The sequence below is a fragment of the Dermochelys coriacea genome, chromosome 6, assembly GCF_009764565.3.
Source record: "Dermochelys coriacea isolate rDerCor1 chromosome 6, rDerCor1.pri.v4, whole genome shotgun sequence".
In the NCBI taxonomy this organism is placed as follows: domain Eukaryota; kingdom Metazoa; phylum Chordata; order Testudines; family Dermochelyidae; genus Dermochelys; species Dermochelys coriacea.
Window position 1 is genome coordinate 115506118 of NC_050073.1, and position 24156 is coordinate 115530273.

General features: G+C 39.3%; 1 protein-coding gene across 1 annotated transcript; it reads right to left on the reverse strand.

Annotated features, from left to right (window-relative positions):
* Positions 1 to 1738: 1738 nt before the first annotated feature.
* HIF1A (hypoxia inducible factor 1 subunit alpha) lies at positions 1739 to 23662 on the reverse strand. Its single transcript, XM_038405753.2, has 15 exons — positions 23655 to 23662; positions 22724 to 22992; positions 21351 to 21496; positions 21168 to 21252; positions 16957 to 17069; positions 15525 to 15727; positions 13800 to 13906; positions 13465 to 13612; positions 12079 to 12290; positions 11608 to 11888; positions 10616 to 10738; positions 9913 to 10310; positions 8425 to 8530; positions 3297 to 3423; positions 1739 to 3133 (listed from the first exon to the last, which is right to left on the reverse strand). Exons 1-15 carry the CDS (start codon positions 23660 to 23662, stop codon positions 2982 to 2984), a joined length of 2478 nt encoding a protein of 825 aa, XP_038261681.2. The 3' UTR covers positions 1739 to 2981.
* Between the last annotated feature and the right edge of the window lie 494 nt (positions 23663 to 24156).

Here is a 24156-nt window from a genome sequence, read left to right on the forward strand (position 1 = left end):
CAGATTTCTAGATCTATGAATGGGAAGGGAGGACTTAAAATTGTTCAAGCAGCCCACTTACTGCTCCTCAAAGACAGCAGCTGCCACCTCAAGCCATGAAGAATTCAGCACGCGCTTTTTGCAGCAACTTTCTCAGAGGCAGATGAAGGACAACAGGGTGGCATGGAAGACGGACCAGCAGGTCATCAGAACAGTGAGTGGTAACTCTTCTTTTCCTTGGATTTACTGACAAACTACACAGTTTTGGTCACATATTTAAAGGCTAGCTTTACAAGTCTGGACTCAAAGCCTATCCAGTGTTAAAGGTTACTTTCTAATTTTCATATTGTATAAAGCATGTTATTTATCATATACTCTCTTGCATTTGAACTTTACAACCAAGATCATCAAAAACAGATGCTTGGTTAGGCTCTTAATTGAGTTTATCCTGACTTTTGAAAGTGGATGGGCATCCTCAGCGCCAACTGAGCTATTTGAGCTGCTGAGTATTCAGCATTTTTGAACATTTTGCCCAGATATGGATGCAAGAGGCCTTATGGACAAGAGAGTTCAAGAACAGGAACTTAAAATCTTGGCCTAGGTATCAGTAAAAGTCAATAAACTGGACAAGTTCTAGTTCTGTAACTAAGTATAGTATTTTTCCTTTCTTTCCCAGATCGTAGACTTTTGCCAGTATCCTGTAATTGACTTTCAAGCTCCTTGCATTTAAGTTTTCTCAGAAGTAAATGCCAATACATTCCCTATTTAAACTGTAAAAATATTGGCTTCTCAGTCTGAGAATTTTGCATCTTATCCAGATAATAGTTTTAGAAATGGATTAATTTTTTGAATGTTTTTAGCGAGTTAATTTGTAAAAGACAGGCACTCTTGAGCATTTTACCCTTCAATCCCATTGACTTTCAATGAGAAGTTCCATTTTTCAAAGTGACTCAGTTATATGGGAGCCAAGGCTCTTAAGTCATTTAGGTGTTTTTGAAAATTTACCACACTTGTGTAATTGCTACAGAAAGTATGGATTCCAGGAAGGGGTTAAATTGTGTCTCAAGTATATAAGAAGATTGCTTAGAGCATGATTTTTAAAATATTGCCATGTGATTGCCTTAAAGTTGAGACCGAAGCTATACTATCATTCCACCTGTATGTGACAGGTTCTAGTGACACCACATTCTAATGTAACAAAATGAAAACCGTTACCTTACCACCAAAACTAGAGCCGAACAGATGGTACAATCACATTTAGAGTTTAGCAAAATTCCATATCTTTAATCAAGTGCCAGGTGCATTTTTCATCTTATGTATATGCCAAGAGTCCAAATTTAACGGATTTCTCTGACAAATTTTTACATGCTTTGTCTTTGATAGTTACCTTGACAGCTGGTAGCTGGGAGTATGGAAAGATTTGCCATTGTTATCACAAAAACGATATTTTCCCTCCCACTTTCATTCCATGTTTAATAACTGATCATATGCTTGACAAAAAAGGAAAATTAAAAACATTTACTTAAAAATCTATTGGCAATGACTGCACAAGTCTTTGTCCTGAAAACGTATTTAGTACTGAATAGGCTCAGATAAATGATTGACTTGATAGGTTTTGAGGTCAGCATCAGGAAATTCTTTTAACTTCTTAGAGATGATTTTACTGAAATCAGTGCACACTGATTAGCAGTAACCACATAAACATAAATGATAAAATCAAGAGGTCACTATTCTCAATAGACAACACTTCCCAAGGGGCCCTGGTCCACATATAGTTTATTGATGTAATAAAACAATACAGTTAGTGTTAGATCCAACCACATAGAGAGAAAGAATGAGTGAATGAAAAATTTGTACAGTACATATAGGAAATCGGATGTCTGTGAGACAATTACTCATTTCAAAATCAAAAGGTTTCTAAAATATACTGAGTTACTGAAATCTACACGAATACATGGATGTTAACAGCAACAAGGTGCATAAAACCAAAACATAGAATATTCAGCAACTCAGTGATGTACTAGGCAACTTTGCTAACGATGCATGATGTCTTACGATCTGCTTGAAATATCACCTATACCACACAGGGTAAACAAAACATTTAGGATTTAATCTCAGATACACATTAGCATGAACTCCACAACTACAGGCAGGGATTTTTCTGAGCTGGCGAAGTGACTACTTTAGGAACATCAAATCCTCTCTGTAAATTAAGAGAATGTATCCAAATAAAATGCTGTTATAGTCCTTTCCAGATAAAACCCTTCCCTTTTACTTAATACTCATTTCAGTCATAAGCATAATACAGCATTTAAGAACACAGTTTAAATTACATGACTAAAACAATGACATCCTTGAGAATTAAACATGATTTCATAGGCAAAATAAACAAAAACGAACGGTCAAAGATTCTTCTCCTTAAAAACTAGTTTTATAAATGTAGACTATATTGCATGAGGAATTGCTGGTATTTTTCTTAAGAAAATATATTGTGCGATTGTGGCTACAATGCACTGCTGCAAAGCATTGTTGTTTCATATTAAAAAATCATTAAAATAAAAATTTGTTTTAAAATAACTGACAAAGCATACATCTTCCCACTACTTATGAAGAGCAGGCAGGAAGTATTGACAGTTTTACTGTGTAACATTGATAAGAATCTTTCAGTGAAACTCTCCAGCCAAAAATAATAAAAAATAAATAAGTTTTTAAAAACAGGTGCATATTTCAAAGCTGCTATTGCAAGGATGTTTTAAATGTAATGGGCTTAAAGTGTATGTACCAAAGAATTATGAAAATGCACTATAATCTGAGTTGTTACATAAAGACTATATGAAAAAAGTCTGTCAAAATAAGTAAAGTAGAAAGGGGATCGAAACGGAACTAACTGAATTAGTGCAGTATTGTAGCCAGGCTTCTAAAATCAGATATAGAAAATATAAATAGACTGCTTTAGGTGATGATTCTCCAGTGTCCAAAAAAAGAACAAGTATTGTGAAAACTCAGTTAACTTGATCCAGAGCTCTGAGCAATTCTTCACCCTGTAGCAGGTTTCTGCTGCCTTGTACGGGAGCATTTACTTCGCAATCATAACTGGTAAGTTGTGGTAGTCCAGTCTCATCCATTGACTGTCCTAGGAGCTTACTCGCTATATCTAAAAAGGAAGAAGATAAAGGTAAGGGCACAATACTTACTGTATTTTACATTTTCCAAATTAGTGTATAGGGGGAGGCAAGTTCCATTAGCCAATACAGCTTTAATAATATTTAATTTCTCCCCTCCCTCCCTCCCTCCCACACACACACACGAACACTAACCAGTTGATAGCAAGATGATTGTCTTTTGTCCCACTCCACTCTGGCCATTAGATTTGCACCCTTTTACACGTTTCCAACAAAGTGATGCATTCGCTCCACAATCTTCCGACTGCTGGAATAAAGACCCCTTTTAAAAAAAAAATTCAACAAATAAACAAATCACTTATTTCTGCAGCTCATGTATGCAAAAATTTCAAGAGGAAATCAATCACCAGTTCTTGTCACTATAGTTACTAACATGCTGCTACTATTTAAAACTGAATTCATTCAGTACCTGAGAGAGAAAGTTTAAGAGCAAATTAGTGTAGACTGACGTTTAAAAGTAAAATGGAGTCACTTTAAAAAAAAAAAAAAAAAAAAAAAAAAGGTAAGGAGACAACCTTGGTTTTAATAAAACCAAACACCATCCTCAAAATTAGGGTGCGTGTATATGTATACCACCAACACCCCAGCCATCCCTTACTATTGCTGGTCACTACCATTGTCTAAGGAGGCAGCAGAATTCACGGAAGTGAATAGAAATAAAAGACACAGGAGAAGAAAGGAGAACTACTATAGCATTACTATTGTTCCCAATCCCCATGTGCACAAAAGGTTTTTATATCTAGTTATGTGAATTTTGCTCCCACAGGGCAATTATCTTGCCTCCCAGCTCAGCTGCCCCCTTTCTTTTGTTCTCATTGTCAATGTGTAGGGCCCTACCAATCTCACGGCCATGAAAAACATGTCACGGACCAAGAAATAAGCCCCCCCTCCTACCCCCTGACATCTGATCCGCCTCAGCCAGAGTCCAGGCTGAGCTCGTGGGAGAACAGGATTTCTTCTTCACCTGCAGGGCTGCTCTCAGGGGGGAGATCAGACCCACCTCCATGTACCTTTTGGGTTGGGGCCCCAACAGTTACACCACTGTGAAAACCTGAAATTGACCAATTTTAAAACCCTCTTGCTATGAAATGGATCAAAATGGACCCTGAATTTGGTAGGGCCCTACCAATGTGGAATCCTGACTCGTCCAATCACAGGCGTGGCTCTAGAATTACTTGTGACAGCAGCAGATGAGAGAGATTCTGTGGTATAGGAGAGATCACAAGGCTCTCTGTGCCTTCATAGGAAAGTTATTGCTTTCTGGAATAGGTAAGAAAACAGGTCTGCTAAACCAGAAAGCAAGACAAAAGGAAAAGCCAATCATCTGCAGAAATGCTTAGAAGCTGGGCAACAGCTGGCAAGAGTGCCAATACTGGTGCCTGGATTTGGAAGTTCTGTCCTTTCTCTGGCTGTTGAACATGGAGGGGCGAAGACAGTGGAATGTTGGGAAAATCCTAGAGACTTACATATTCAGGTATGTTGCTTTTCACTTTGAATTACTTCACTTTTTCGCTAAGAATTTTCTGCATATGTGAATCTATATAAACAAGAAAACCTACCTTTGGTGTAAAAAAGGTTAAAATGAATAACTCAATAGTCAGAAGATTTAAAAATTACATTTTCACAGTAAGGTTAACTCAGCCACATTGTACCATAGCTAGTATATTTTTTTGTGCAACATAACAGTTCACATTACCTTTCCTAACCTTTGATTCATTCATTTTGAAATCTTATTACACCAATGTATTTTTCTTTTTAACCAAGGATACATCTACACAGCAAGAAGCACCATGGCAAAAGAATCTCAGACCCTTGTCTACAGTGGGGCATGCTACAGTGCTAAAAATAGCTATGTAGATGTTTGGGTTCAGGGATGGGCTTCAGAGCTCAAGCTCCAGCCCGAGCCTGAATGTCTACACAGCTATTTTTAGTGCTGTAGTGCAAGCCCCCTGAGCCCAAGTCTGTAGATCCAAGCTCTGAGGCTTGCTGTGTAGATGTACCCTAAAGGTCCTTGTTTTAAAAAAGTTACACAAATAATAGACAACGATATTCCAGTTTCTCTTCATGCACAGAACTATGGAACGCCACACTGACAGGAGCATAAAATCTTATGTAGCTCTACAAAACCAGGATCTATATTTACATAACCCTAAAATACGAGAGAGTATAAACCTAAACTTAGCGGCAGTTTTCTTTTACACATGTGCCACACAAATTTCAAATGCTTACAACTCCATTTGGGGCACGCTGTACAACCTGGTTTGGAACTAGTCCTCAGTAAAACCTAGACCGGGGTGGTCAAATTTACTGACCCTCAATCGTCAGAAGTTCGAGAGCCCCCTGCGCCTGCTGGGGCTTGGCGCTCCAGTCCTGTGTGGAAGAGAGTTTTCAGAGTTCATCCCTGTGAGAGGCACCTGCTCATGATTTCGTCTCTGCAAGGGATGGGGGTGGCTGCGCGTCTCCCAAAGCTTCAGCCCCATGGGTGGCGCCTGCCCAGACTGAGGGCTTCAGCCTTGCTCCTGCTGAAGCCCCAAGCCTCAGCATGCGCGCCCCACAGGGCTGAAGCCCCTAAACCCCCCTCCCGGTTGGGCAGAAGCCAGAGCTGACAAGTGAGGGGGACGCATGGTATCATGTGCCCCTGCCCCCCCCCCCCAGATTTTTGCTAGGGTTTGCTGTCCCTGCTTGGTAACATGGTGCCACTGGGCCTCCTCCCTGCACAGCAGCTGCTGGAACCAGCAAGCTGGGAGCTGAGGCAGCAGCGAAAGGCAGTGGCAAATAGCTAGGAGCTGCAGGGAGAGCCGCTGATTTTGCTGCTGCCTCTCTCTGCAGAGCTAAAGCAGCTGCCCCTCCCTGCAGGAGTCACCTCCCCATGTGGATTTAACACCTGGGAGCTGCAGGAGGAGTCACCTCCCCATGTGGATTTAACACCTGGGAGCTGCAGGAAGGGGCTGCTTGAGGGTAAGAGGGAATGGTGTGCAAGGGGCAAGCATGACTCAAGTTGTGGGGGGGTGGGAAGGAGAGGAGAGAGGGAGACCTTTAATTCGTGCCCTCCCCCCCCCCCAGCGGGCACTAGTCATCTCTGGCAGAAGCTCCTAGCCCTACCAGCACCCTGCTGCAGGGCAGAAGCTCCAAGCTCCCTCCCCCCAGTCTGGTAGGCGGAGAATGGGTGGTGGGCTGACTGTAAAAGAGTCGCATGTGACTCACGAGTCATGGTTTGGCCACCCCGACCTAGGCACTGGAAAATTTAATCTTTTGAAGCACAACCTTTGAGTTAGTTACCTGCATAAAAAAAAAGTGTTAAAAATAGTAATTTTTCAAATACATGGACAGAAAAAAGTTGCCTTTAAGCAGAGACAAAAATCAGTAATAGAAATTTTAGCTAAAACAAGAAATTGAGAAAATTATGAACGTGAGAAAAAGGGGATGAGAAGCACTGTATAAATGGAAGCCTTAACAGAACCTTAATTATAGCCACTGGCTTACACTGCAATACATGAAGCTAACACAGATCATTTGCTATTTTATCAGTGGTGACATCCGTTGAAATGGCCTAAATGGGAAAAACATGGCAGCCATAGCAACAATATGTAAGACAAATGCAGCAAGAATCATTAGAACATTGATGGAGAACAATGAATTCATAAAAGGCTATCAGGAAAAAACAAACATGCACGTGAATGGAAAGGGTAAAGAAAATGAAAACACGTTAGAATTTTTTTTTTTAAAATAAAAAGATTAAGAGAAGCTAAGGAGAATAAAAACACGAGTCTCTAAATTACATAACAGAAAGCTTCAGGAGTTTTCCAGAAGAACTGGATGTACAACAAGTTTTCCTCAGCCTTCTGGGAGACAAGAGGTCAGATAGCCAGTAAACAAAATGTAAGCAGGTCATTCCAAAGCCAGGACATGATGTAGGGATAATTCACAATTTGGAAGAAAACACGCTTGCACTCTAGAGCATGCTAGCCTACATCTACAAAGCAAAATAGAAAAAACAAAACAAGTAGTCCCTGGCAGCAAGTCTTAGAGCCCAGGTCAACTGATTCAGGCTTGCAGGGCTTGTGCGGTGGGGCTAAAAATGACAGTGCAGGTATTTGGGCTCAGGCTCTGAAATACAGCCAACAGGGGCGAGGATCTTGGAGCCTAGGCGCCAACCAGAGCTCAAATGTCTATACTGCTATTTTTAGTCCTGCAATACAAGCCCAAGTCAGTTGACCCAGGCTTTAAGACTTGCTGCCAGGGGTTGGGTTTTTTTGCGCTACATATACATATTCTAAGACCACACTTATATTCCAGACCATCAAAGAATCAGAAAAAGTCTTGAGACGCATACCGTGGTAGAGAATTAACTTGTGTGAAGTTTTTAAAAAGAAATGGGATTTTATTTGACAAGTGACATAGGCAATAAGAGAGCTCTCTGAAGTTCTCAAGATACATCAAGGAGAGAGAAACGTAGCTGTAGTAATGTCAAATCCCAGGATTTCAGAATACTGACTCAGTGTAAAAAAACCCAAAACAAACCCCAAACCAAAAATCCCCAGATGGAATTTTGCTAAAATAATTGTATGTAAGATGATAAAGTTGTGGAACACCCTGGTAAGTGAAACAATACAAACTACATGGCTGTTTAAAAGGAATTTTTCAGGTGCTATAAGGACAAGTGATGGGTTATTCACAAGTACAATCACTAACTACAGGACCTCAACCCTCTTTTTAGCCCATAATGTTCTCATTCTAACATTCTGATTGTGTCTATTCAAGGCAAAAATGTATAGAACTATAAATATATTTCTATTTGTAGGATTTACACATCTTTCCAAATCTGTGCTGCTCCTGTTCCAGCTATTTGCACTGTCTCTGATTTTGAGGGACATGGAGATAAAGTTTGAAATAGCAATGACATACATTGTTAGCAGGTGAACATAGTTTTTAGTCTCACGTTCTTACAATGCCTTATTTTCTCCTTAAGAAACATTTCAGGAAACAGTTGTTTCACAAATGAAAAGTTTATCTTCTATCTAACTGAGAAATTTGTCTGGGTGCAGAGGGTAGTTTAAAAAACTATTTTGACAGTGGGAAAGAATTGAAAATCAGGGGTTTTGCATTCAGGAAGACATAGGATGTTAATCGTTTAAGTTCATACTTTGGCCACAGGATTTTGCTGTACGACACTAGCTAAAGTCAAGATTCTATATCAGTGGTTAATTCTGGAAACAGTAAGATTACAACTAATTTTAAAAGAAAAAATAATACCAAAACTTACAATTCCCACTGCTTGAAAAAGTGAGCCATCATATTCCATCTTTCGCTTTCTCTGAGAGTTATGCAAAGCTAGCATCTTTGGATTTAGTTCTTCATTCATTGCAGATCTAAGAAAAATTGATTCAGTCCATTAAAGTTCCTACTGTCCTCAAGCCAGTCTTTTATAAACACTTTGTAAAATAAATATTTCACAGTGACAGTCAAGTTATTTATGTGTCCTAATTTTCTATGATTAGAAAGAATTCTTGCTTTAAATCTTGCTAAGTCAACTACTTCTGATCCTAACATGGAAAACTGGCTGTCCTTTAAAAAGTTGTTCTCTACAGAAAAACAGATAAAGTTTAAGTGTTTGTCATTTTGCTGTCCCTCCTTAGATAGCAGGCATGGGGAGAGCAGTTAAAATACTCATTTTGCACATCCATGCGGGAAAGCTACTTTGTTTTATCCAATGGACTGAAATTCTGATTTGGCGACACTGTATGTCATGATCAAAATCTGTTTTGGATGCCCATAATCCATATTGTTGAAGTCTGACTTATTTTAAGCATAACATCTAAGCTTAAGGCATAACTGTGATGAATGCAGAGACTGTAAACTGGGCAAGAAATTACTTAAGCATACCCTCTCTCAGTTGGCCTACTGAACTGTTTTATTTGCACAACTCAGGTATGAAGAGGAGCAGAACAACAATATGAACAAGAATGGTTCAATTGTTTGTTTTCTATACAAAGGCTTGATGCAGAGGTGAAAGCAAGCTGGTACGCCCTGGTACAGTGTACCGGCAAGAGTTGGTGCACCATACTAGGGCAGCTCAACTTCCCCAGGGGGAAATTTTAAGAGCCTGAGGCTCTCAGCAGTGGCTGGAGCCTCAGGCCCTTTAAATTGCCTCCAGAGCCCCGCTGCTGGAGCCCTGGGGTAGCGGCTGCAGGGCTCCGGCAGCTATTTAAAGGGCCTGGGGCTCCCCTGCTTCTACTGCCCGGGCCCTTTAAATAGCCACTGGAGCCCCGCCGCTGCTACTTCAAGGCTCCGGCGGCTATTTAAAGGACCGGGGGAGTAGAAGCAGGGGATCCGTGGGCCCTTTAAATAGCCCTGGAGCCCTGGGCCGCTGGTGCTACCCCAGTGGCGGTGGTGGGGGCACTTACCTTACAGGGTGGGCTGGGTTGGCTCTGACCCCTTCAACCCTGCCCCTTCCGCCCTAGGCCCGCCCTTCTGGGGGCCAGAGCTGGCCCCAGAGTACCGGTAAGTCACTCAACTTACTTTCACCCCGGCTTGATGTAAATAAAAATGCAAACAAGGTTCTGGGAAATTAACTCTAGTCTGCTGTTGAAATGTACTAAATCTAAAATCTTCTTTTAAAGCACAAATTAAGGTGTATAGCTTATTCAAAAAAAAGAGATCAAAGACGACAGCAGATAATAAAGATTTACTGTACAGGCTAATTTCTTCAAGATTAATGGGTAACAGGATTTCAGCTTCATTTTTAAAATACCTTTTACTCAAAGTGACTGTTAACAAATTGGGTGTTCCTGGATAAGATTTCTCTGTCTGGTCCAATGTTCCTTTTCCAGCCCTGATTGGAGATGCAGTTCGACTTCGGTTTCCACCATATGGTGATGCTGGGGCGCTGTTGGTTTCATTGATTATGAGGACAGGAGACTGAGAAACAAGTAGAGTCTTAATGTCATCCATGCATTCTGTTTTCACTGGTGTTATTTCCTCAGCAGCAGTAGATGGCGTATGAGTTTGTTGAAATATGGTATTGGTAGCCACACTCTGAGCACTGGCACAACCACTCTCCAGTGAAGGTGGCTGATCAAAGGATCGTAACTGGAAGTCATCATCCATTGGGATGTAAGGAGCTAACCTCTCCAAGTCTAAATCAGTTTCCTGAAAGAATAATAAAATGGGTAAATAAAGTTTCTAGGGTATCTGTGCAATACCCAAGAATGCCTTAATCATCTGTAAATAGTCTGCCACTCCCCCCCCCCCCCCCCCGAAACCTCTGGAATAGTGCTTTGTGAGTGCCATCTCAAAAACTATTTAGAAACAAGCTACCAACTCTTCTTTCATTTTCAGAAATACTGCTCCTGTATTTTAACACATTAAGCTTGTTTTATCAAATGTTAAAATTACAAATACTGTGCTCTAGGATAGGCTTAAGATGACATTTAAGTTTAACTTAATGTACATACCTGAGTAGAGAATGGATTTTTCGCTTCCGTGTCTATTGCAAAGAGTTTTTCCACTAATTCCAGCTTAAACTCATTAGCCATATCATTATCCACATCAAAGCAATATTCATTGGGACTACGGGGCTGTCAAGACAAATCAATTCAATTTTAAGTACAAATTTTCAATTGGTTCAACATTGTGTTATTTTGCATTGTTTCAAGAAACAATGGGCTTAAATTGTAGCAAGGGAAGTTTAGGTTGAACATTAGGAAAAACTTCCTGTCAGGGTGGTTAAGCACTGGAATAAATTGCCTAGGGAGGTTGTGGAATGTCCAGCACCGGAGATTTTTAAGAGCAGGTTGGACAAACACCTCTCAGGAATGGTCTAGGTAACACTGGGGACTGGACTAGATGACTTCTTGAGGTCCTTCCAATCCTATGACTCTACAGCTTCACGCTAAAAAACCCCCCATAAAAACGTGCAACCAAACTATAATTGCAAAAATTTAATGAAAACTCAATGGGACTGGATAGTATTTGCATTCATCTAATATGCCCAGAGTTTTTACCATCATCAGTTTTAACAGATCGCCCTAATTTGGGGACTGTGGGATAGGTATAAATGTGTCAGAAGTTTATACACTGATTTGCTGTAACTCACTCATTAATTGCAATAAGCATATCTCTGAATCTTAAGTTCTTTAAAAGACGTACTCTAAACGGTTAAATGCTTCATATGCAATTTTAATCTCTAATTTTTTAAAAAATTTGAAAATATAGCTTTCAAACTGAAAAGTAAAAGTAATCTTTTATTGACAGGTCTTGCTGTAAATATAATTTAACAGTACATGGCCACAATTTATAAATACAATCAAAACAATTATGCAAATACTCTTTAAAAAAAAACAAAAGACAAAAAACCTCTGTTCATGCCATAGTGTCTCGAGATATTTACTCGAAAGCCTACTACACATTTATTTTGATGACCGTCTTCCCAAATTGTATGACTGACCTCAGGTGAACTTTGGTTAGTGCTTGCATCAGAAGGGCTGGCTGGCTGTTCTTGCCTCTGGTGGCTGGAAAATGCAAGTTCTAGTGGCTCTGTGTTTGGCTCCAGCTTTGATACAACTTCTCTATTGAGTGCAGGGTCAGCATTACTACGAAGTGGCTTTGTAGTTTCAGAGGCAGGAAGTGGGGACATTGCCAAATTTATGTTCTGCAATTTCTCACTGGATGAGGGGAGCATTACATCATTATACAAAGGAACTTCATCATATTGTTGCTCATCAGACTCTATAAAAATTAAAAAAAAACCATCAACCTAAGTAAAAGCGCTAAGTGGGTCTATGGACCTCATTAAATAACAGAAGCTGAAATATTTTTTTGTTAAGCAAGTGATACCAGCAAGTTATTTTCTAATGTTTATTTTAACATACACCAATATGATTCATCAATAGGGTCTCTGACTTAAACACAAACCCACCATTACTGCTGAAATCTAAAGAGATAATCGTGTCTCCAGGAGCTGGTGCGAGCAAAGTTAAAGCATCTGGTTCCTTTTTAAGTTTTTCGAAGAGGCTGTTAGTATCTTCTAGGTCAGCCTTGCTGAATATTTTCATATCAGGAGACTCCACTGGTTTCAGCATACACTCAGTTTGTGCAAGGGAAAGAAATAACTCCTTCTGTACAATCTCACTGTCAAAACCAAAAAGAAAGACATTCTTTAAAGAGCAGCTAGCAGCTCATGGGAAGTTCAGGAACAATTCTGCCAATTCTATTTTATTTCTCTTTGCTCGTCATATGCATTTTCATTAACACAGGAGTTTTTAAAATTCTGTTATTGCCCATTCATCCCTCAAATTCAATCTTTTCAGAAACCAATTGTGATCGTATAAAAGGATAACTTCACTTAAGTAATTAGGACAGCTGTGCTTTATGAAAATGTCAGTAACAAACAGATTAAAAAAATACCAAACACATATGGAAATCAAACAATTTTTTTTTTTTACACAACAATTATATGCTGTTTTAGCGGTCACAGATTAATTCACAATTTTGAAGAAGTTCAAAAGATTTCCAAAAACAGCAAGTTGCAGTCAATATTAGCAATGCAGTTATTTTACCAGTGAAAAGTTAAAGTTTCGAGGAAACAAAAAGTCACACTTACGAAGAAGTGGGAGGAGAGACTATATTTTAACTACTAATGCTTTGTGACAGAGTTAACACACCGCTGAAAAACTCCAGACAAAAGGTAAAATTAGAGATCTGGACAGCTATCTAGACCAGAGGAGTGCAAACTAAGGCCCATGGGCCAGATCTGGCCCATCAGGGCTTTCAATCCAGCTCACAGGGTTGCCAGCCCTGTGGCACAGCAGGGCTAAGGCAGGCTCCCCTGCCTGCCATGGCCCCGCACCGCTCCCGGAAATGGACAGCACCATGTCCCTGCCTTAGCCCTGCTGCGTGCCGCTGCCACCCCAGAGCTGCTTAAGGTAAGTGGCGCAGGGCCGGAGCCTGCATCCCTCCTGCACCTCGCACTCTTACCGCCTACCCTGAGCTCCCTCCTGCACCCCAACCTCCTGCCCTGAGCCCCCTGCTGCACCCCTCCTGCGGAGTCCATCCTAATTCTACATTCAGATTTCCCCATTGACATCAATGGGAGTTCTAGGTATACATTAAAGAGTGACTCTACTTCTCAGTTTATTGCTCCCTTAACCCTGTAACTGGCAATTTTCTAGGCGAATGCAAAGCATTGCTTGTAAAGGAGATAGTAAATGCCAGAATCTATCTAACATGAGGTCAGATCCTTTGGGCTTTGGCTCAATTTACAATAAAGAAACATGCAAAAAGTGTTTAACTACTCACAGCTTACCTCAAGACGTAATTTACACATACTATGCACTGTGGTTGGGAGTTCTTAGTGCTGTATATAACAGTTGCTTGAGTTTCAACCCAGACATATCCACCGTGTTTAGCAAGCATTCTGTACTGTCCTGTAGTCACTTGCCCTTTCGAGAACACTAAAGCAGAAGGGTCAACTTTAGCTATAAAAAGTCACTTTGTTATTCTAAAGCGAAAATAAACAATCACTTCAGAGCCACACTTGCTATTAAAAACTTTCAAGTAGTTCCCTCCCCACACACACCCTCCCTATATTATCTAAAGGGCTTAGATTACAGAGAGTTATAGGTCTGCCTTTCCACTTACTATCATGATGAGTTTTGGTCAGATGATCAGAGTCCAGAGCATGATAGTATTCATAGATGGAGTGACCCAAGAGTTCTTCTGGCTCATATCCCATCAGCTCTGTAATTCTTTAAATTGAAACGAAAAAAGAAAAGAAGTTAAGTGAAAGCAGAAATAGATAGGAACATAAGAATGGCCCTACTGGGTAGACCAATGGTACATACAAGCCCAGTACCCCATCTTCCAACAGCGGCCAGTACCAGTGCTTCAGAGAGAATGAACAAAACAGGGTAATTATTGAGTGATCCGTACTGTCGTCCAGTCCCAGCTTATGGCTGTCAGAGGTGTAGGGGTCACAAGAGCATGGTGCTGCATCCCTGACCTCTTGGCTAACAATCGTTTATTTTTATGATTAGATGAATATATTTAATGTAGATGTTAATGGCTCTAAAGATACAATCTCTTCCAAACCAGAAACTCCCAGATGAATACATTGCCAACAAATGAGAGTTTTCCTTTCAAGCAAGGTTAAACTGAGGAAATTTGTCTCTTCTGATGTTTGCCTAACTCAAAGATCTCATAGTCCTATTCCACTAGTATTTCTAGGCACAGTTTTACTACCAGCTGGAATGTTCATAATCCTCCACTTCTGGATATTAAAATCTAATCTCAGCTCTTTATACATCAATTTTTCTCTTATTAAATACAGGATAATGGCTACTCTGAAAGGATGTAGTATGCCATTTGTGCTAATACTATATTCACCCACCTTGTCTCTCTGATACTATATTCAGAAGTTAAATCAAATATAGATAAGATATACCTGCTTCAGCACTATTTTATTCTGTATTTGTTTAAGATGAATGAGAATCTGAAATTTCAGCAATCCTAACTTTTACAAGTGCAATCCCTTTAACCACTAGATGGCAGTGTTGTACGCAGAACAAAAACCAAGATCACTCAGTTTAGCTGCCTATAACAAAAGAAACCAGAGAAACAGAACACACAGAAATGGCACTGATCTCACTAAACTGGCTGAATCGGTGCAATTTCTGCATGCAAACCAGTTCTGAGAAAACACTTGCACTAATATACAATATTTGTTTGAATCTAACAGCAACCGGATGAAGTGACAGTTTAAGTTAGAAGAAGCAATCTCGGACCACTGCTTATTCTATCAATAAGAAGTAACATGCACTGGTATTGATCGGAGTTTTAAATCCAAAGTTGTAAAGTTACTTATTCCATATTCTGAACTTGACAAATTAAGTTTTCACTACGAGCCTGTTAGATAAATGCATTTTGCTCAGAAGTGGTCAACTGTACACATGCAAGAAAGGTTTATAAAGAAATACAAAAAACACTGAAATTAGCAGCTGTATTACACCCCAGAGGTGGCTGCACTTCACTGATGGGTAAAAGGGTATCTGATTTTTAAAATGCCTTTAGATCCTTCTGGGTGAAATGTGCTATTTTGCCAATTCAAATTCTTCCAAAAGCGATGACTCCATACAGGAATTATTTCCTTAATGTAGTAAACTTCTCAGGTTAAAAATAAAAGAAATCCTTGCTTTTTACATAAAATATATTGACCAATTAAAAAATGACAAGTTAGATAAAACCTGAAGTATCACATATGAACTCAGTTTTATATATGGGTGAAAGTTAAGCAATAAAAATACCCACAAAAGTATAAAAACTACAATAATGCATTGAATGTTTGTCAGAGTTTATATTTAGCTTTACCTTTCATCACAATATGAAAATTTCATATCCAGGCTGTGGCGACTGAGGAATGTCTTGCTGTCCAAAGGGACTTCAATGTTTGATGGATGAGGGATAGGTACACAGATCAACACCAAGCATGTCATGGGAGGCTTTTTATATCCACAGAGAGTCTGATTATTGCAGGTATCATACACACGAACATGGCCTGTACAGTGAAGTACCTACGAGGGGGGGGGGGAACATTTAAAAAACTAAGTTCTGTACTGGAAAAGGAGATTGACATAATAACAGTTTTAGTTTCATAAGTGGGCAGTGGCCTTCCTCTCTCCCTCTTCCCTAGGTGAACTATTGGCATCAGTAACCAAAATGCAATAGCAGTATTCAAGCAATATACGCGACATCTGCTACAGTTATGTTAAAAAAAAAATCCTCCCCACTTACACTAGGGACATTAAAAATGTGCAGTTGGGTACCAACTTTTTTTTCCTTTTTGGTGCTCACTGAATTTATACTAAAGTTAATTGATTCAGCTTTGAAAATTGCCTCTACAGCCAACAGACGAATGCAATCACTCATCAGTGACACTGTGCATTAGAAGATGGTGTTTGCTTATATTTCAGTTTGAAACACAGACAGAAGACACAGCTTATATTCTGTTTGAAACAGAGATAGAAGACAAAGCTGTATTTTGCATTCTTTGTGGGGATGAAGGTGGAAGGAGAGAGTTCCAACACACTCCAAATATTCCTAAAAGACAAAAGCCTGGCAATCACTTTGCCTCCCTATGATTCTGAAGTCAGAATTGTTTCTATGAGTGGGGAGCTGATCATGAATAGATGACAAACTGAAAGCCATGGAAAAACCTTTCTGAACAGAGTGTAGTCACAGGACATATTAAAAGTCATCATATTTTATCTGGGAGAAAAGATGGATCCATTTTAAGAGACTCAAATTAGCTACATTTTATTCCAGTCATGGTGTGGGGGAGAACCAGCAAAAGAGGAATAATAATGCTAGGCTCCTTCACAAAGTGACCTTAACTGTGGTAACCACTTTAAAGTCAATTAGGATCAGTCATCATCATGATGTAATCCGAGTGAGTTTTATGCAAGAGCAGGAAGCTTCACACAAATATTTTAATAATGGATTAGAGAGTCCTGATTTAAGTTGAAAGGTCAGTATTAAAAAGGTTCTCTTATTTTGAAAATGAATGTTCAGTTACATCCTAGGTGTGTTTTAAGTTGCAGTGCAACATATTTAAGAACTTCTAGTCAAAAAGGTATACTTTAGGTTTTACCAAATCAGCAAGAAATTGGAGAATGCTAAATTGCACTGCTGCAAGCTAATTATTTTATACTTTGTTCCAAATGTGGATACTTGCAGCTGATGAGATCTGAAAAGCAAAGGTTCTAGTTATATCAGTATTCATGTATACTCCATGGTTGGTTACCTTCCATGTTGCAGACTTTATATTCACAGTCCTTCCCCTGCTGGTCAGCGTGCACTTCATTCTGAGGAAAAAGCTACGCTCTGTATTCTGTTCTTTGCCCTTTTTCATAGGACCTAATAAAAAATATTAAGTGAAATGTGAGTATTTCATCACCTTCACAAGCTTCAAATAAGTGCAGCAAAACTAGCTGTGTGACTAGAATAAGGGACACATGAAAGTAGGGATGAAATTGTTATTTTTGTGTGAATGCTGCATGCTGGGAGGCCCGACCGCATTTTAGATATGAGGAGTTTTCAGGTAAGTTTTTACTCTGAGATAGGCAAAAGAGGATATTGCAATGCTGGTCCTGCCAAAACAACAAGGATAGGTTCAAGGTTCCATTTACAATAATCCCCCTGATTTCAACGTGAGGACAGATGGAGAGAGAGAGACTGACTGAGAATTAATGCGCATTGTTCTTCCCCCATCTCTATTTTAAATACATAGGAAAATTAATCTGAACCCTCTCCACACCCAATAACTCATGGTGGGCAGGGGAAAAAAGAAGGCTAGATATATTGTACCAATTTTGGCCTATCTTTAGGTTTTCAGTATTAAAAAACAAACAAACACACACTATTTTAATTCAGGATTAATCATCTGCATGATTTACTGAGAGCAACACGCTGCTGCTGCTGCATAGAGGTCTCCAAGGCTGGGACCGAAGCTGATGCCTAGCCACTCAGGATGGGACTGATGTTGAAGGAGAATCACAGCTCCTTAATAATGGGTACTTGGCTCTGTTTTGACCCATAGCAGCCTTTATTGACAAACATCTCTATACCATCTGGAACACAACAAGGGATTTTATGGAAATTAAAGAACCATGGCCCCCTGCTTCAAAGAGTTTACAGTGTGAAGTAGAGAAACACAGAACATGAAGACAGGTTTCAGAGTAGCAGCCGTGTTAGTCTGTATTTGCAAAAAGAAAAGGAGTACTTGTGGCACCTTAGAGACTAACAAATTTATTTGAGCATAAGCTTTCGTGAGCTACAGCTCACTTCATCGGATGCATCCGATGCATCCGATGAAGTGAGCTGTAGCTCTCGAAAGCTTATGCTCAAATAAATTTGTTAGTCTCTAACGTGCCACAAGTACTCCTTTTCTTTTTGCAGAACATGAAGATAGGCAAAGGATGGGGGGGGGAGGGGAGGAGAAATAGGGTGAGAGACCTGTTAAAAGATTAACAGTTCTATTACACATCTCACCCCCAAAACTATTTCATTGTAACACCATGGTCATGACAGCAGGAGTTAAGATTGTGTCCAAGTCCCTGTTAGATACAGGAATGTGTCTAAATATGAACTTAGACTTGTACAATAAGTATGAACCAAGTTTTGAAACACACCTTCAACTCCCTTGAAGTCAATGGAGAAATCTTAGTGCAACCTAATATTAATGGATCCCATTTTAAGTTACTGTACAAATCATCTAATTGTAGTGCACCTGGATTCATTAAAAATAATGATTGGTCTTCAGAGGTTTGTTAAAGCATTGTGATAAAAATGAGAAGTCTGAATTTCAGAGAGGACTATTTCAACAGGAACAAACTGCTCAGACTGGGCAGAGAAGGTGCAAACTGCCTCATCAACACAAGGGTAAGCAGCTTAGTGCCTTTGTGAGTGGAAACAGATGGACAGGTGAGGTTTGGGGGTGGTGGTGTAGAATTAGTTTGCAGGAATACATTCATAATGACTTTGTGCCACCAATTCGACCTGGTACAATTTGGAAGCTTACAGAATACAGGCTCATTCTAGCATACATTACAGCTATGCACTAGTCTGTTCATACTCTAAAGACAACACAGTTATTATGCAAAAAGAAAAGGAGTACTTGTGGCACCTTAGAGACTATCAAATTTATTTGAGCATAAGCTTTCGTGAATGGATAGAATGTCTCATAGCAACAACATATCAACTCAAAGTTTTTAAAACAGCACACAGTTTCTGAGTGCATGAACTAGGCAAAGCATATTCAGAAATCTACAATTCACAATATCACCATCATTATTACTTTCTGAATAATCTGTCTAAAAATCTTAATGTGTGGTTCTACTCTGAGAAGCAGCTGTATAAAGATGGCACATTTATTGGTTCTTGGTGATTTAGATCTATGCAAGTTGTTGTTTTTAAATTGACAATTCTGAAAACACAAACTGGGATCTGAAACTAAACTGTGCTGTGATTGTATAGCATTACTAATAAACGTTTCTGCTAGCAAAAGGTTAGCTTCAGTTACATCTGTACAATCACATACAGCAATATTTAGCATCAAGACTGAAAACGGGTTAATAATTCTGGTATACGTGAGCCAGAACAAAACCTAGGTTATTCAAAGCCATGTTAGCCTTTTAGGGATAACAAATAAAGACATACTTTTGTTATTGCAGTCAGGAAATACAACTCAATTATATATATAAAAGAGATCTTTTGAATGAGGGGGTAGGTAAACCATGTTGAAAACTGACTAATTTAGACATGCCAGAACGGGTCTACATTATATCTACTTATTATGAAACGGCAGTCTTTAAAAAGACTTTATCTTTGCAACAGATCCATTTATATCCTGCTGTATTGAATATAGCATTGCTTCAAGTACAAAGATCCAATTCAGCACTGGATGCATAGACCAGTGATGATGGCAGGAAGATTTAGAAAATTCAGTATTAATATTAAAAGGGCCTGTTTTTCCTTTACACTGGCTTTAAAACTAGTCTTCTCCACTGACTTCAGAGTCACTCGTGATTTACCTTAGTGTGAGAAAATAGAATCAAGTCCTACACATTTTGATGACGTGTAGGAATTTATAATCATTATCTTCTGTTTAATCATTCCAGGGACTCAGTGTAGGTCTACAATGCAGCTGGAGGTATAATTTCCAGCTCAGGTAGATGTATCTGTGCTAGTTTTGATCAAACCAACGCACTAAAAATAGCAGTGCGGATGGCAGTTAAGGTTAGCCACCTGCGTACAATCCTGTCCGAGACCCTAGGTAAGTATTCAGGTAGCTAGCCCACAGCTACGCTGCTCTTTTTAGTGTGCTAACTCAATCCAAGTTAATACAGGTATGTCTATCCAAGTTGGAAATTACACCCCACCTGCAATGTAAACCTACCCTCCGTGACATTCTTCCCTTCAATAAGCACGGTGGCTTTGCTTGGCTGCCACATATCCAATATCTGAACTTTCTTCCCTATTTGCTGCAGTGGAAATATAGTAGCTTAATCAGTCTACACTGAGCCTGCAAATGGCTGACGAGTAAAAGGATTGTGGAAGTTTTAATTTTCGCTAGTGCAGTTGGAGAAAATGGGATTAGTGTGTTCCATTCTAGTACAGCCAAAACAAAACTATGAAATATACTGCGTGTCAAAAAGACAGTAACTTCAGAATAAAGAACTGCAGTGAAGCAACAGCATAGTCAAACACCAGTATTAGCTGAAGATTCAATTTACTTTAAATATTTTTGGTTAGTCCTAAATTCATGCCAAAGCAAGATCTAAATCATCTGAAATTTATAAAGCTACTGCATGATTCTTTTCTATACCTTTTCTAAGAACTGCAACCTAAATATAACTTCTTCCAGCATCCTGTGGAAAGATTTGCCCTGCACAGACACTCCAAGACCAATACAGAAAAATACGGATTTATTATCTTCAAATTCTTCTATATCAACCAATTAAGATGTTCTTTTCTCTCATCCTACCTCTAAATGTTTCTTATCTTTTAGGCATTTTCATTCCTTCCATCTTCAATAATTTTATTTGATACAAACTTAAAAAAAAAAAAAAAAAGCACTACCGAGTAACTCACATCTCTCAGAACATCCATCCCCTGAAGTAGCGTGAGATCTCGGTAGAATTTGAGTTGTTTCCGACACCTCTTAGTATAGTGTCCCAACTAGACTTGTTGTGAGCTCTGAGAAGTGAAGTGTAGCAAGTAGTTCTCTCTACTGACTCCTTTTTTCCCCTTTACAGTTATTTTATTCTTTAAATACCTTTGGTACCTGTTCTAAAGAAGCCATAGACGTCTCAGTAACCAGGGAACTGTGGATTCAGGCTTTTTCCTATTCAAGTAAATGAGGTAAACAATACCAAAACTGATAATATCAGCATCTGATTATACAACACTGGTAGGAACCGTCTGTCATTAAATTAAAGAGTAGCCTTTTCTTACCATTTCTATGCGTAAGCATTTCTCTCAGCTCTTCATGGTCACACGGGTGGGTAAAATCAAATACAGTGTGCCCAGTCAGCTCAAACTATAGAAATAAAAAAGACTGAGTTTAGCTCTGAGTAGTCAAGAATGTACAGAAGGCACAACATTGTAATTGCATTTAAAGATATGTCAGTGTATCACCTGAGTGAGCCCCATACACTTGTTCACATTTTCAGACATGTAAATCATGTCACCATCCTCGGAAAGAACCATGACAAATCCATCAAGGGCTTTTAAGTAAAAGCAATTCATCTCCTTCTCCATTTTGGCTTCTGTCTCCAGGTTACCTAGAAGAGCCCACATTTTTATTGTTTTTTTTTTTAAGAGGAAACTCACATAATTCACACTTTGTTGCCTGATGCCTGAAGTCATCCCACACATTAACAGCTAGTTTGACAGGTTTCTCACCAAAGACAGCACAATTCTCTTACTGGGATACTTAGTTGGAGAGATGGTTGTCCTGATTAAGCATCTCACTTAAAAACATGAGCTTTCAAAGACTGTCTGATAAAAACTTAGTAATACCACATACTATGTTCAAAAATGCAAAAATAAAAAGTAACGGTTGCTGCATTTTACCTTTATTTAATCTTTTTTCTTTTAAAACTTTAACAACTTCTGCATTAAATGACAAAAGTTTATGTCATTCACATTTAACATCTTGGTAAATGCCACTTATTTACCAGGTTTCAGAGTAGCAGCCACATTAGTCTGTATCCGCAAGAAGAAAAGGAGTACTTGTGGCACCTTAGAGGCTAACAAATTTATTTGAGCATAAGCTTTCGTGAGCTGAGCTATAGCTCACGAAAGCTTATGCTCAAATAAATTTGTTAGTCTCTAAGGTGCCACAAGTACTCCTTTACTTATTTACCAGGCACTGACTAGATGGGTCCTCTATTACACAGAGTTTAAACTACTATTATTTCACTTATGCAGCAGTCACTCCCCATTGCTACCACTATTTCCTGGAACACGTATTACTAAGGCATATCTTAAGCGGAGCACAACATATAATGGTTTCAGTGGTTTCATTTAAACAGGAATTCTCAAATTTAGCAAACCTAATCTTAGATCTACCAACTACATATGGGGTCCTGTGAGCTATCTTGGGTATGATCGACCTCCCTTCGCACAAGGGAAGCAGGCAGAGTGGAAATGGTGTGAAGTTTTATGCCCAGAAACTCAAGACCCTGATTTTTGTGGGGGAGAGTCACAGCTGAGATTTTAAAAAAAATAAGATAATGGTGCTGGTCTTTTTAGGGATCCAAGAGATATCAGGAATAAGTATGAAAAAATGGAGTGTATGTTACAGTTTAGGCCCCCCTCAGCCTGGCTGTATCTATTTAATCTCTCAAGGCCCCACAGTAAAAGTTCTAGTTTTTCTAGTGTCTTCATTGATATCCCAATGGAGGGAGGCTATCTTTAATCAATGTAAAAGGCAAGGGGCGAGTTCAGATCACTCAGACCCCTTTCCTGGCCTCTGTTGGTAAGCCATAATAAGTTTATTCACTTACTTGCATCTAACAGCTTTCTCATGCGTAAGTAGCTGATAGTCAGCCTCATAATGGAGGCCTTGTCAAGGTGTGCGCTGACAGTATGAGGAAGAGGCAGCTGGTGAGCAAGTTCATAGAAAACTTCAGATTCCTTGCTTCTTCGGCATCTGGCTGCATCTCTTGACTTCTCCTTTCTGCGATCTGAACTAATCCTGTATGAATAAAATTTTAGATTAACAACATACACTGGAGGCAACGTTATCACAGTGACACAAACACATTCCTTCCGCCTTTATATCTAAGCTACTTGGTAGCTGGTACATTTGTTATGACATATCTGAGACTTTGTAGAAAGATTTAAAATAGTCCATGTAAGGGCAGATACTATTCCATATCTGCACATGAATCTCTGACTTCTGGCACAGAAAATCCTCGCACACAAGATTAAACAAAAACCGATTATTAAGACCAAAATCCAGTTTAGACAATATGGATTGACAATACACACTGCAGCTTCAATGGAAATATTCTGGGCATTTCCAAGTGTGACCATTACAAGATTAAATTGGCAAATGCAAAAAAAGATGTATAAACAAAGTTTGTTTAAAAAAATAAATAGTTATCTAGAAGTAGCATGCCTCATTCTTCTGAGAATAGCAAATTACTGTGCTAGTGAAGTTTCATTACATTCAGTCATCAACTTAATTTTAACGTGGCAAAAAAGAGAGCTCCTGTTCTTTCACCTAAAGCACTTCCCTCTCCCCCTTTTCTCCATCATGATGGACAACACTGCTGCCCCCCTACCTGTCAGAGTTTATAATCTTGGCTTTATATTTGACTCAGCTTTTTTACCCACCTCTCCAGACCTTGTCTAAATCTTGTGGCTTCTTCCTCAACATATGCAAGACATGACCTTTTCTACTCACTGCTGAACTCTTGTCCAAGCCCTGACCATCTCATGCCTCGATTATTGTGAAATCCTCTTCTCTGACCTCAATGCCTCCAAACTTGCCCTATCTTTCAAATTCACTCAGAATACAGCTGCTGAAGTTCTTTTTGGTTTGTTGCTCTGACTATATCACACACACACACACACACACACACACACACACACACTCTCTCTCTTTTTTTTTTTAAATCCCCTCCATTGGTCCCTTTTCTTCTAATGCATCAGACAAACTTCTTGTCCCTACTTACAAAGCTCTTAACAATTTAGCCCATCCCTTCCTATTTGACCTATTATCACAAGGTGGGCTCTGCCAAAGATGCCAGCCTCACTGCCTAATCCTCCTTTTCCTCCATCAAAACACATCTATACTCTCTCCTATGCTGGTCCTTACAACTGGGATAAGCTCCCAGTGACAATCTGTAATGCTACCACCTTCAATCCTTCCTCAAAACTCACCTCTGCTGGGATGCACACAGTAAGTTATAATCAGATAATGACTGGCCAG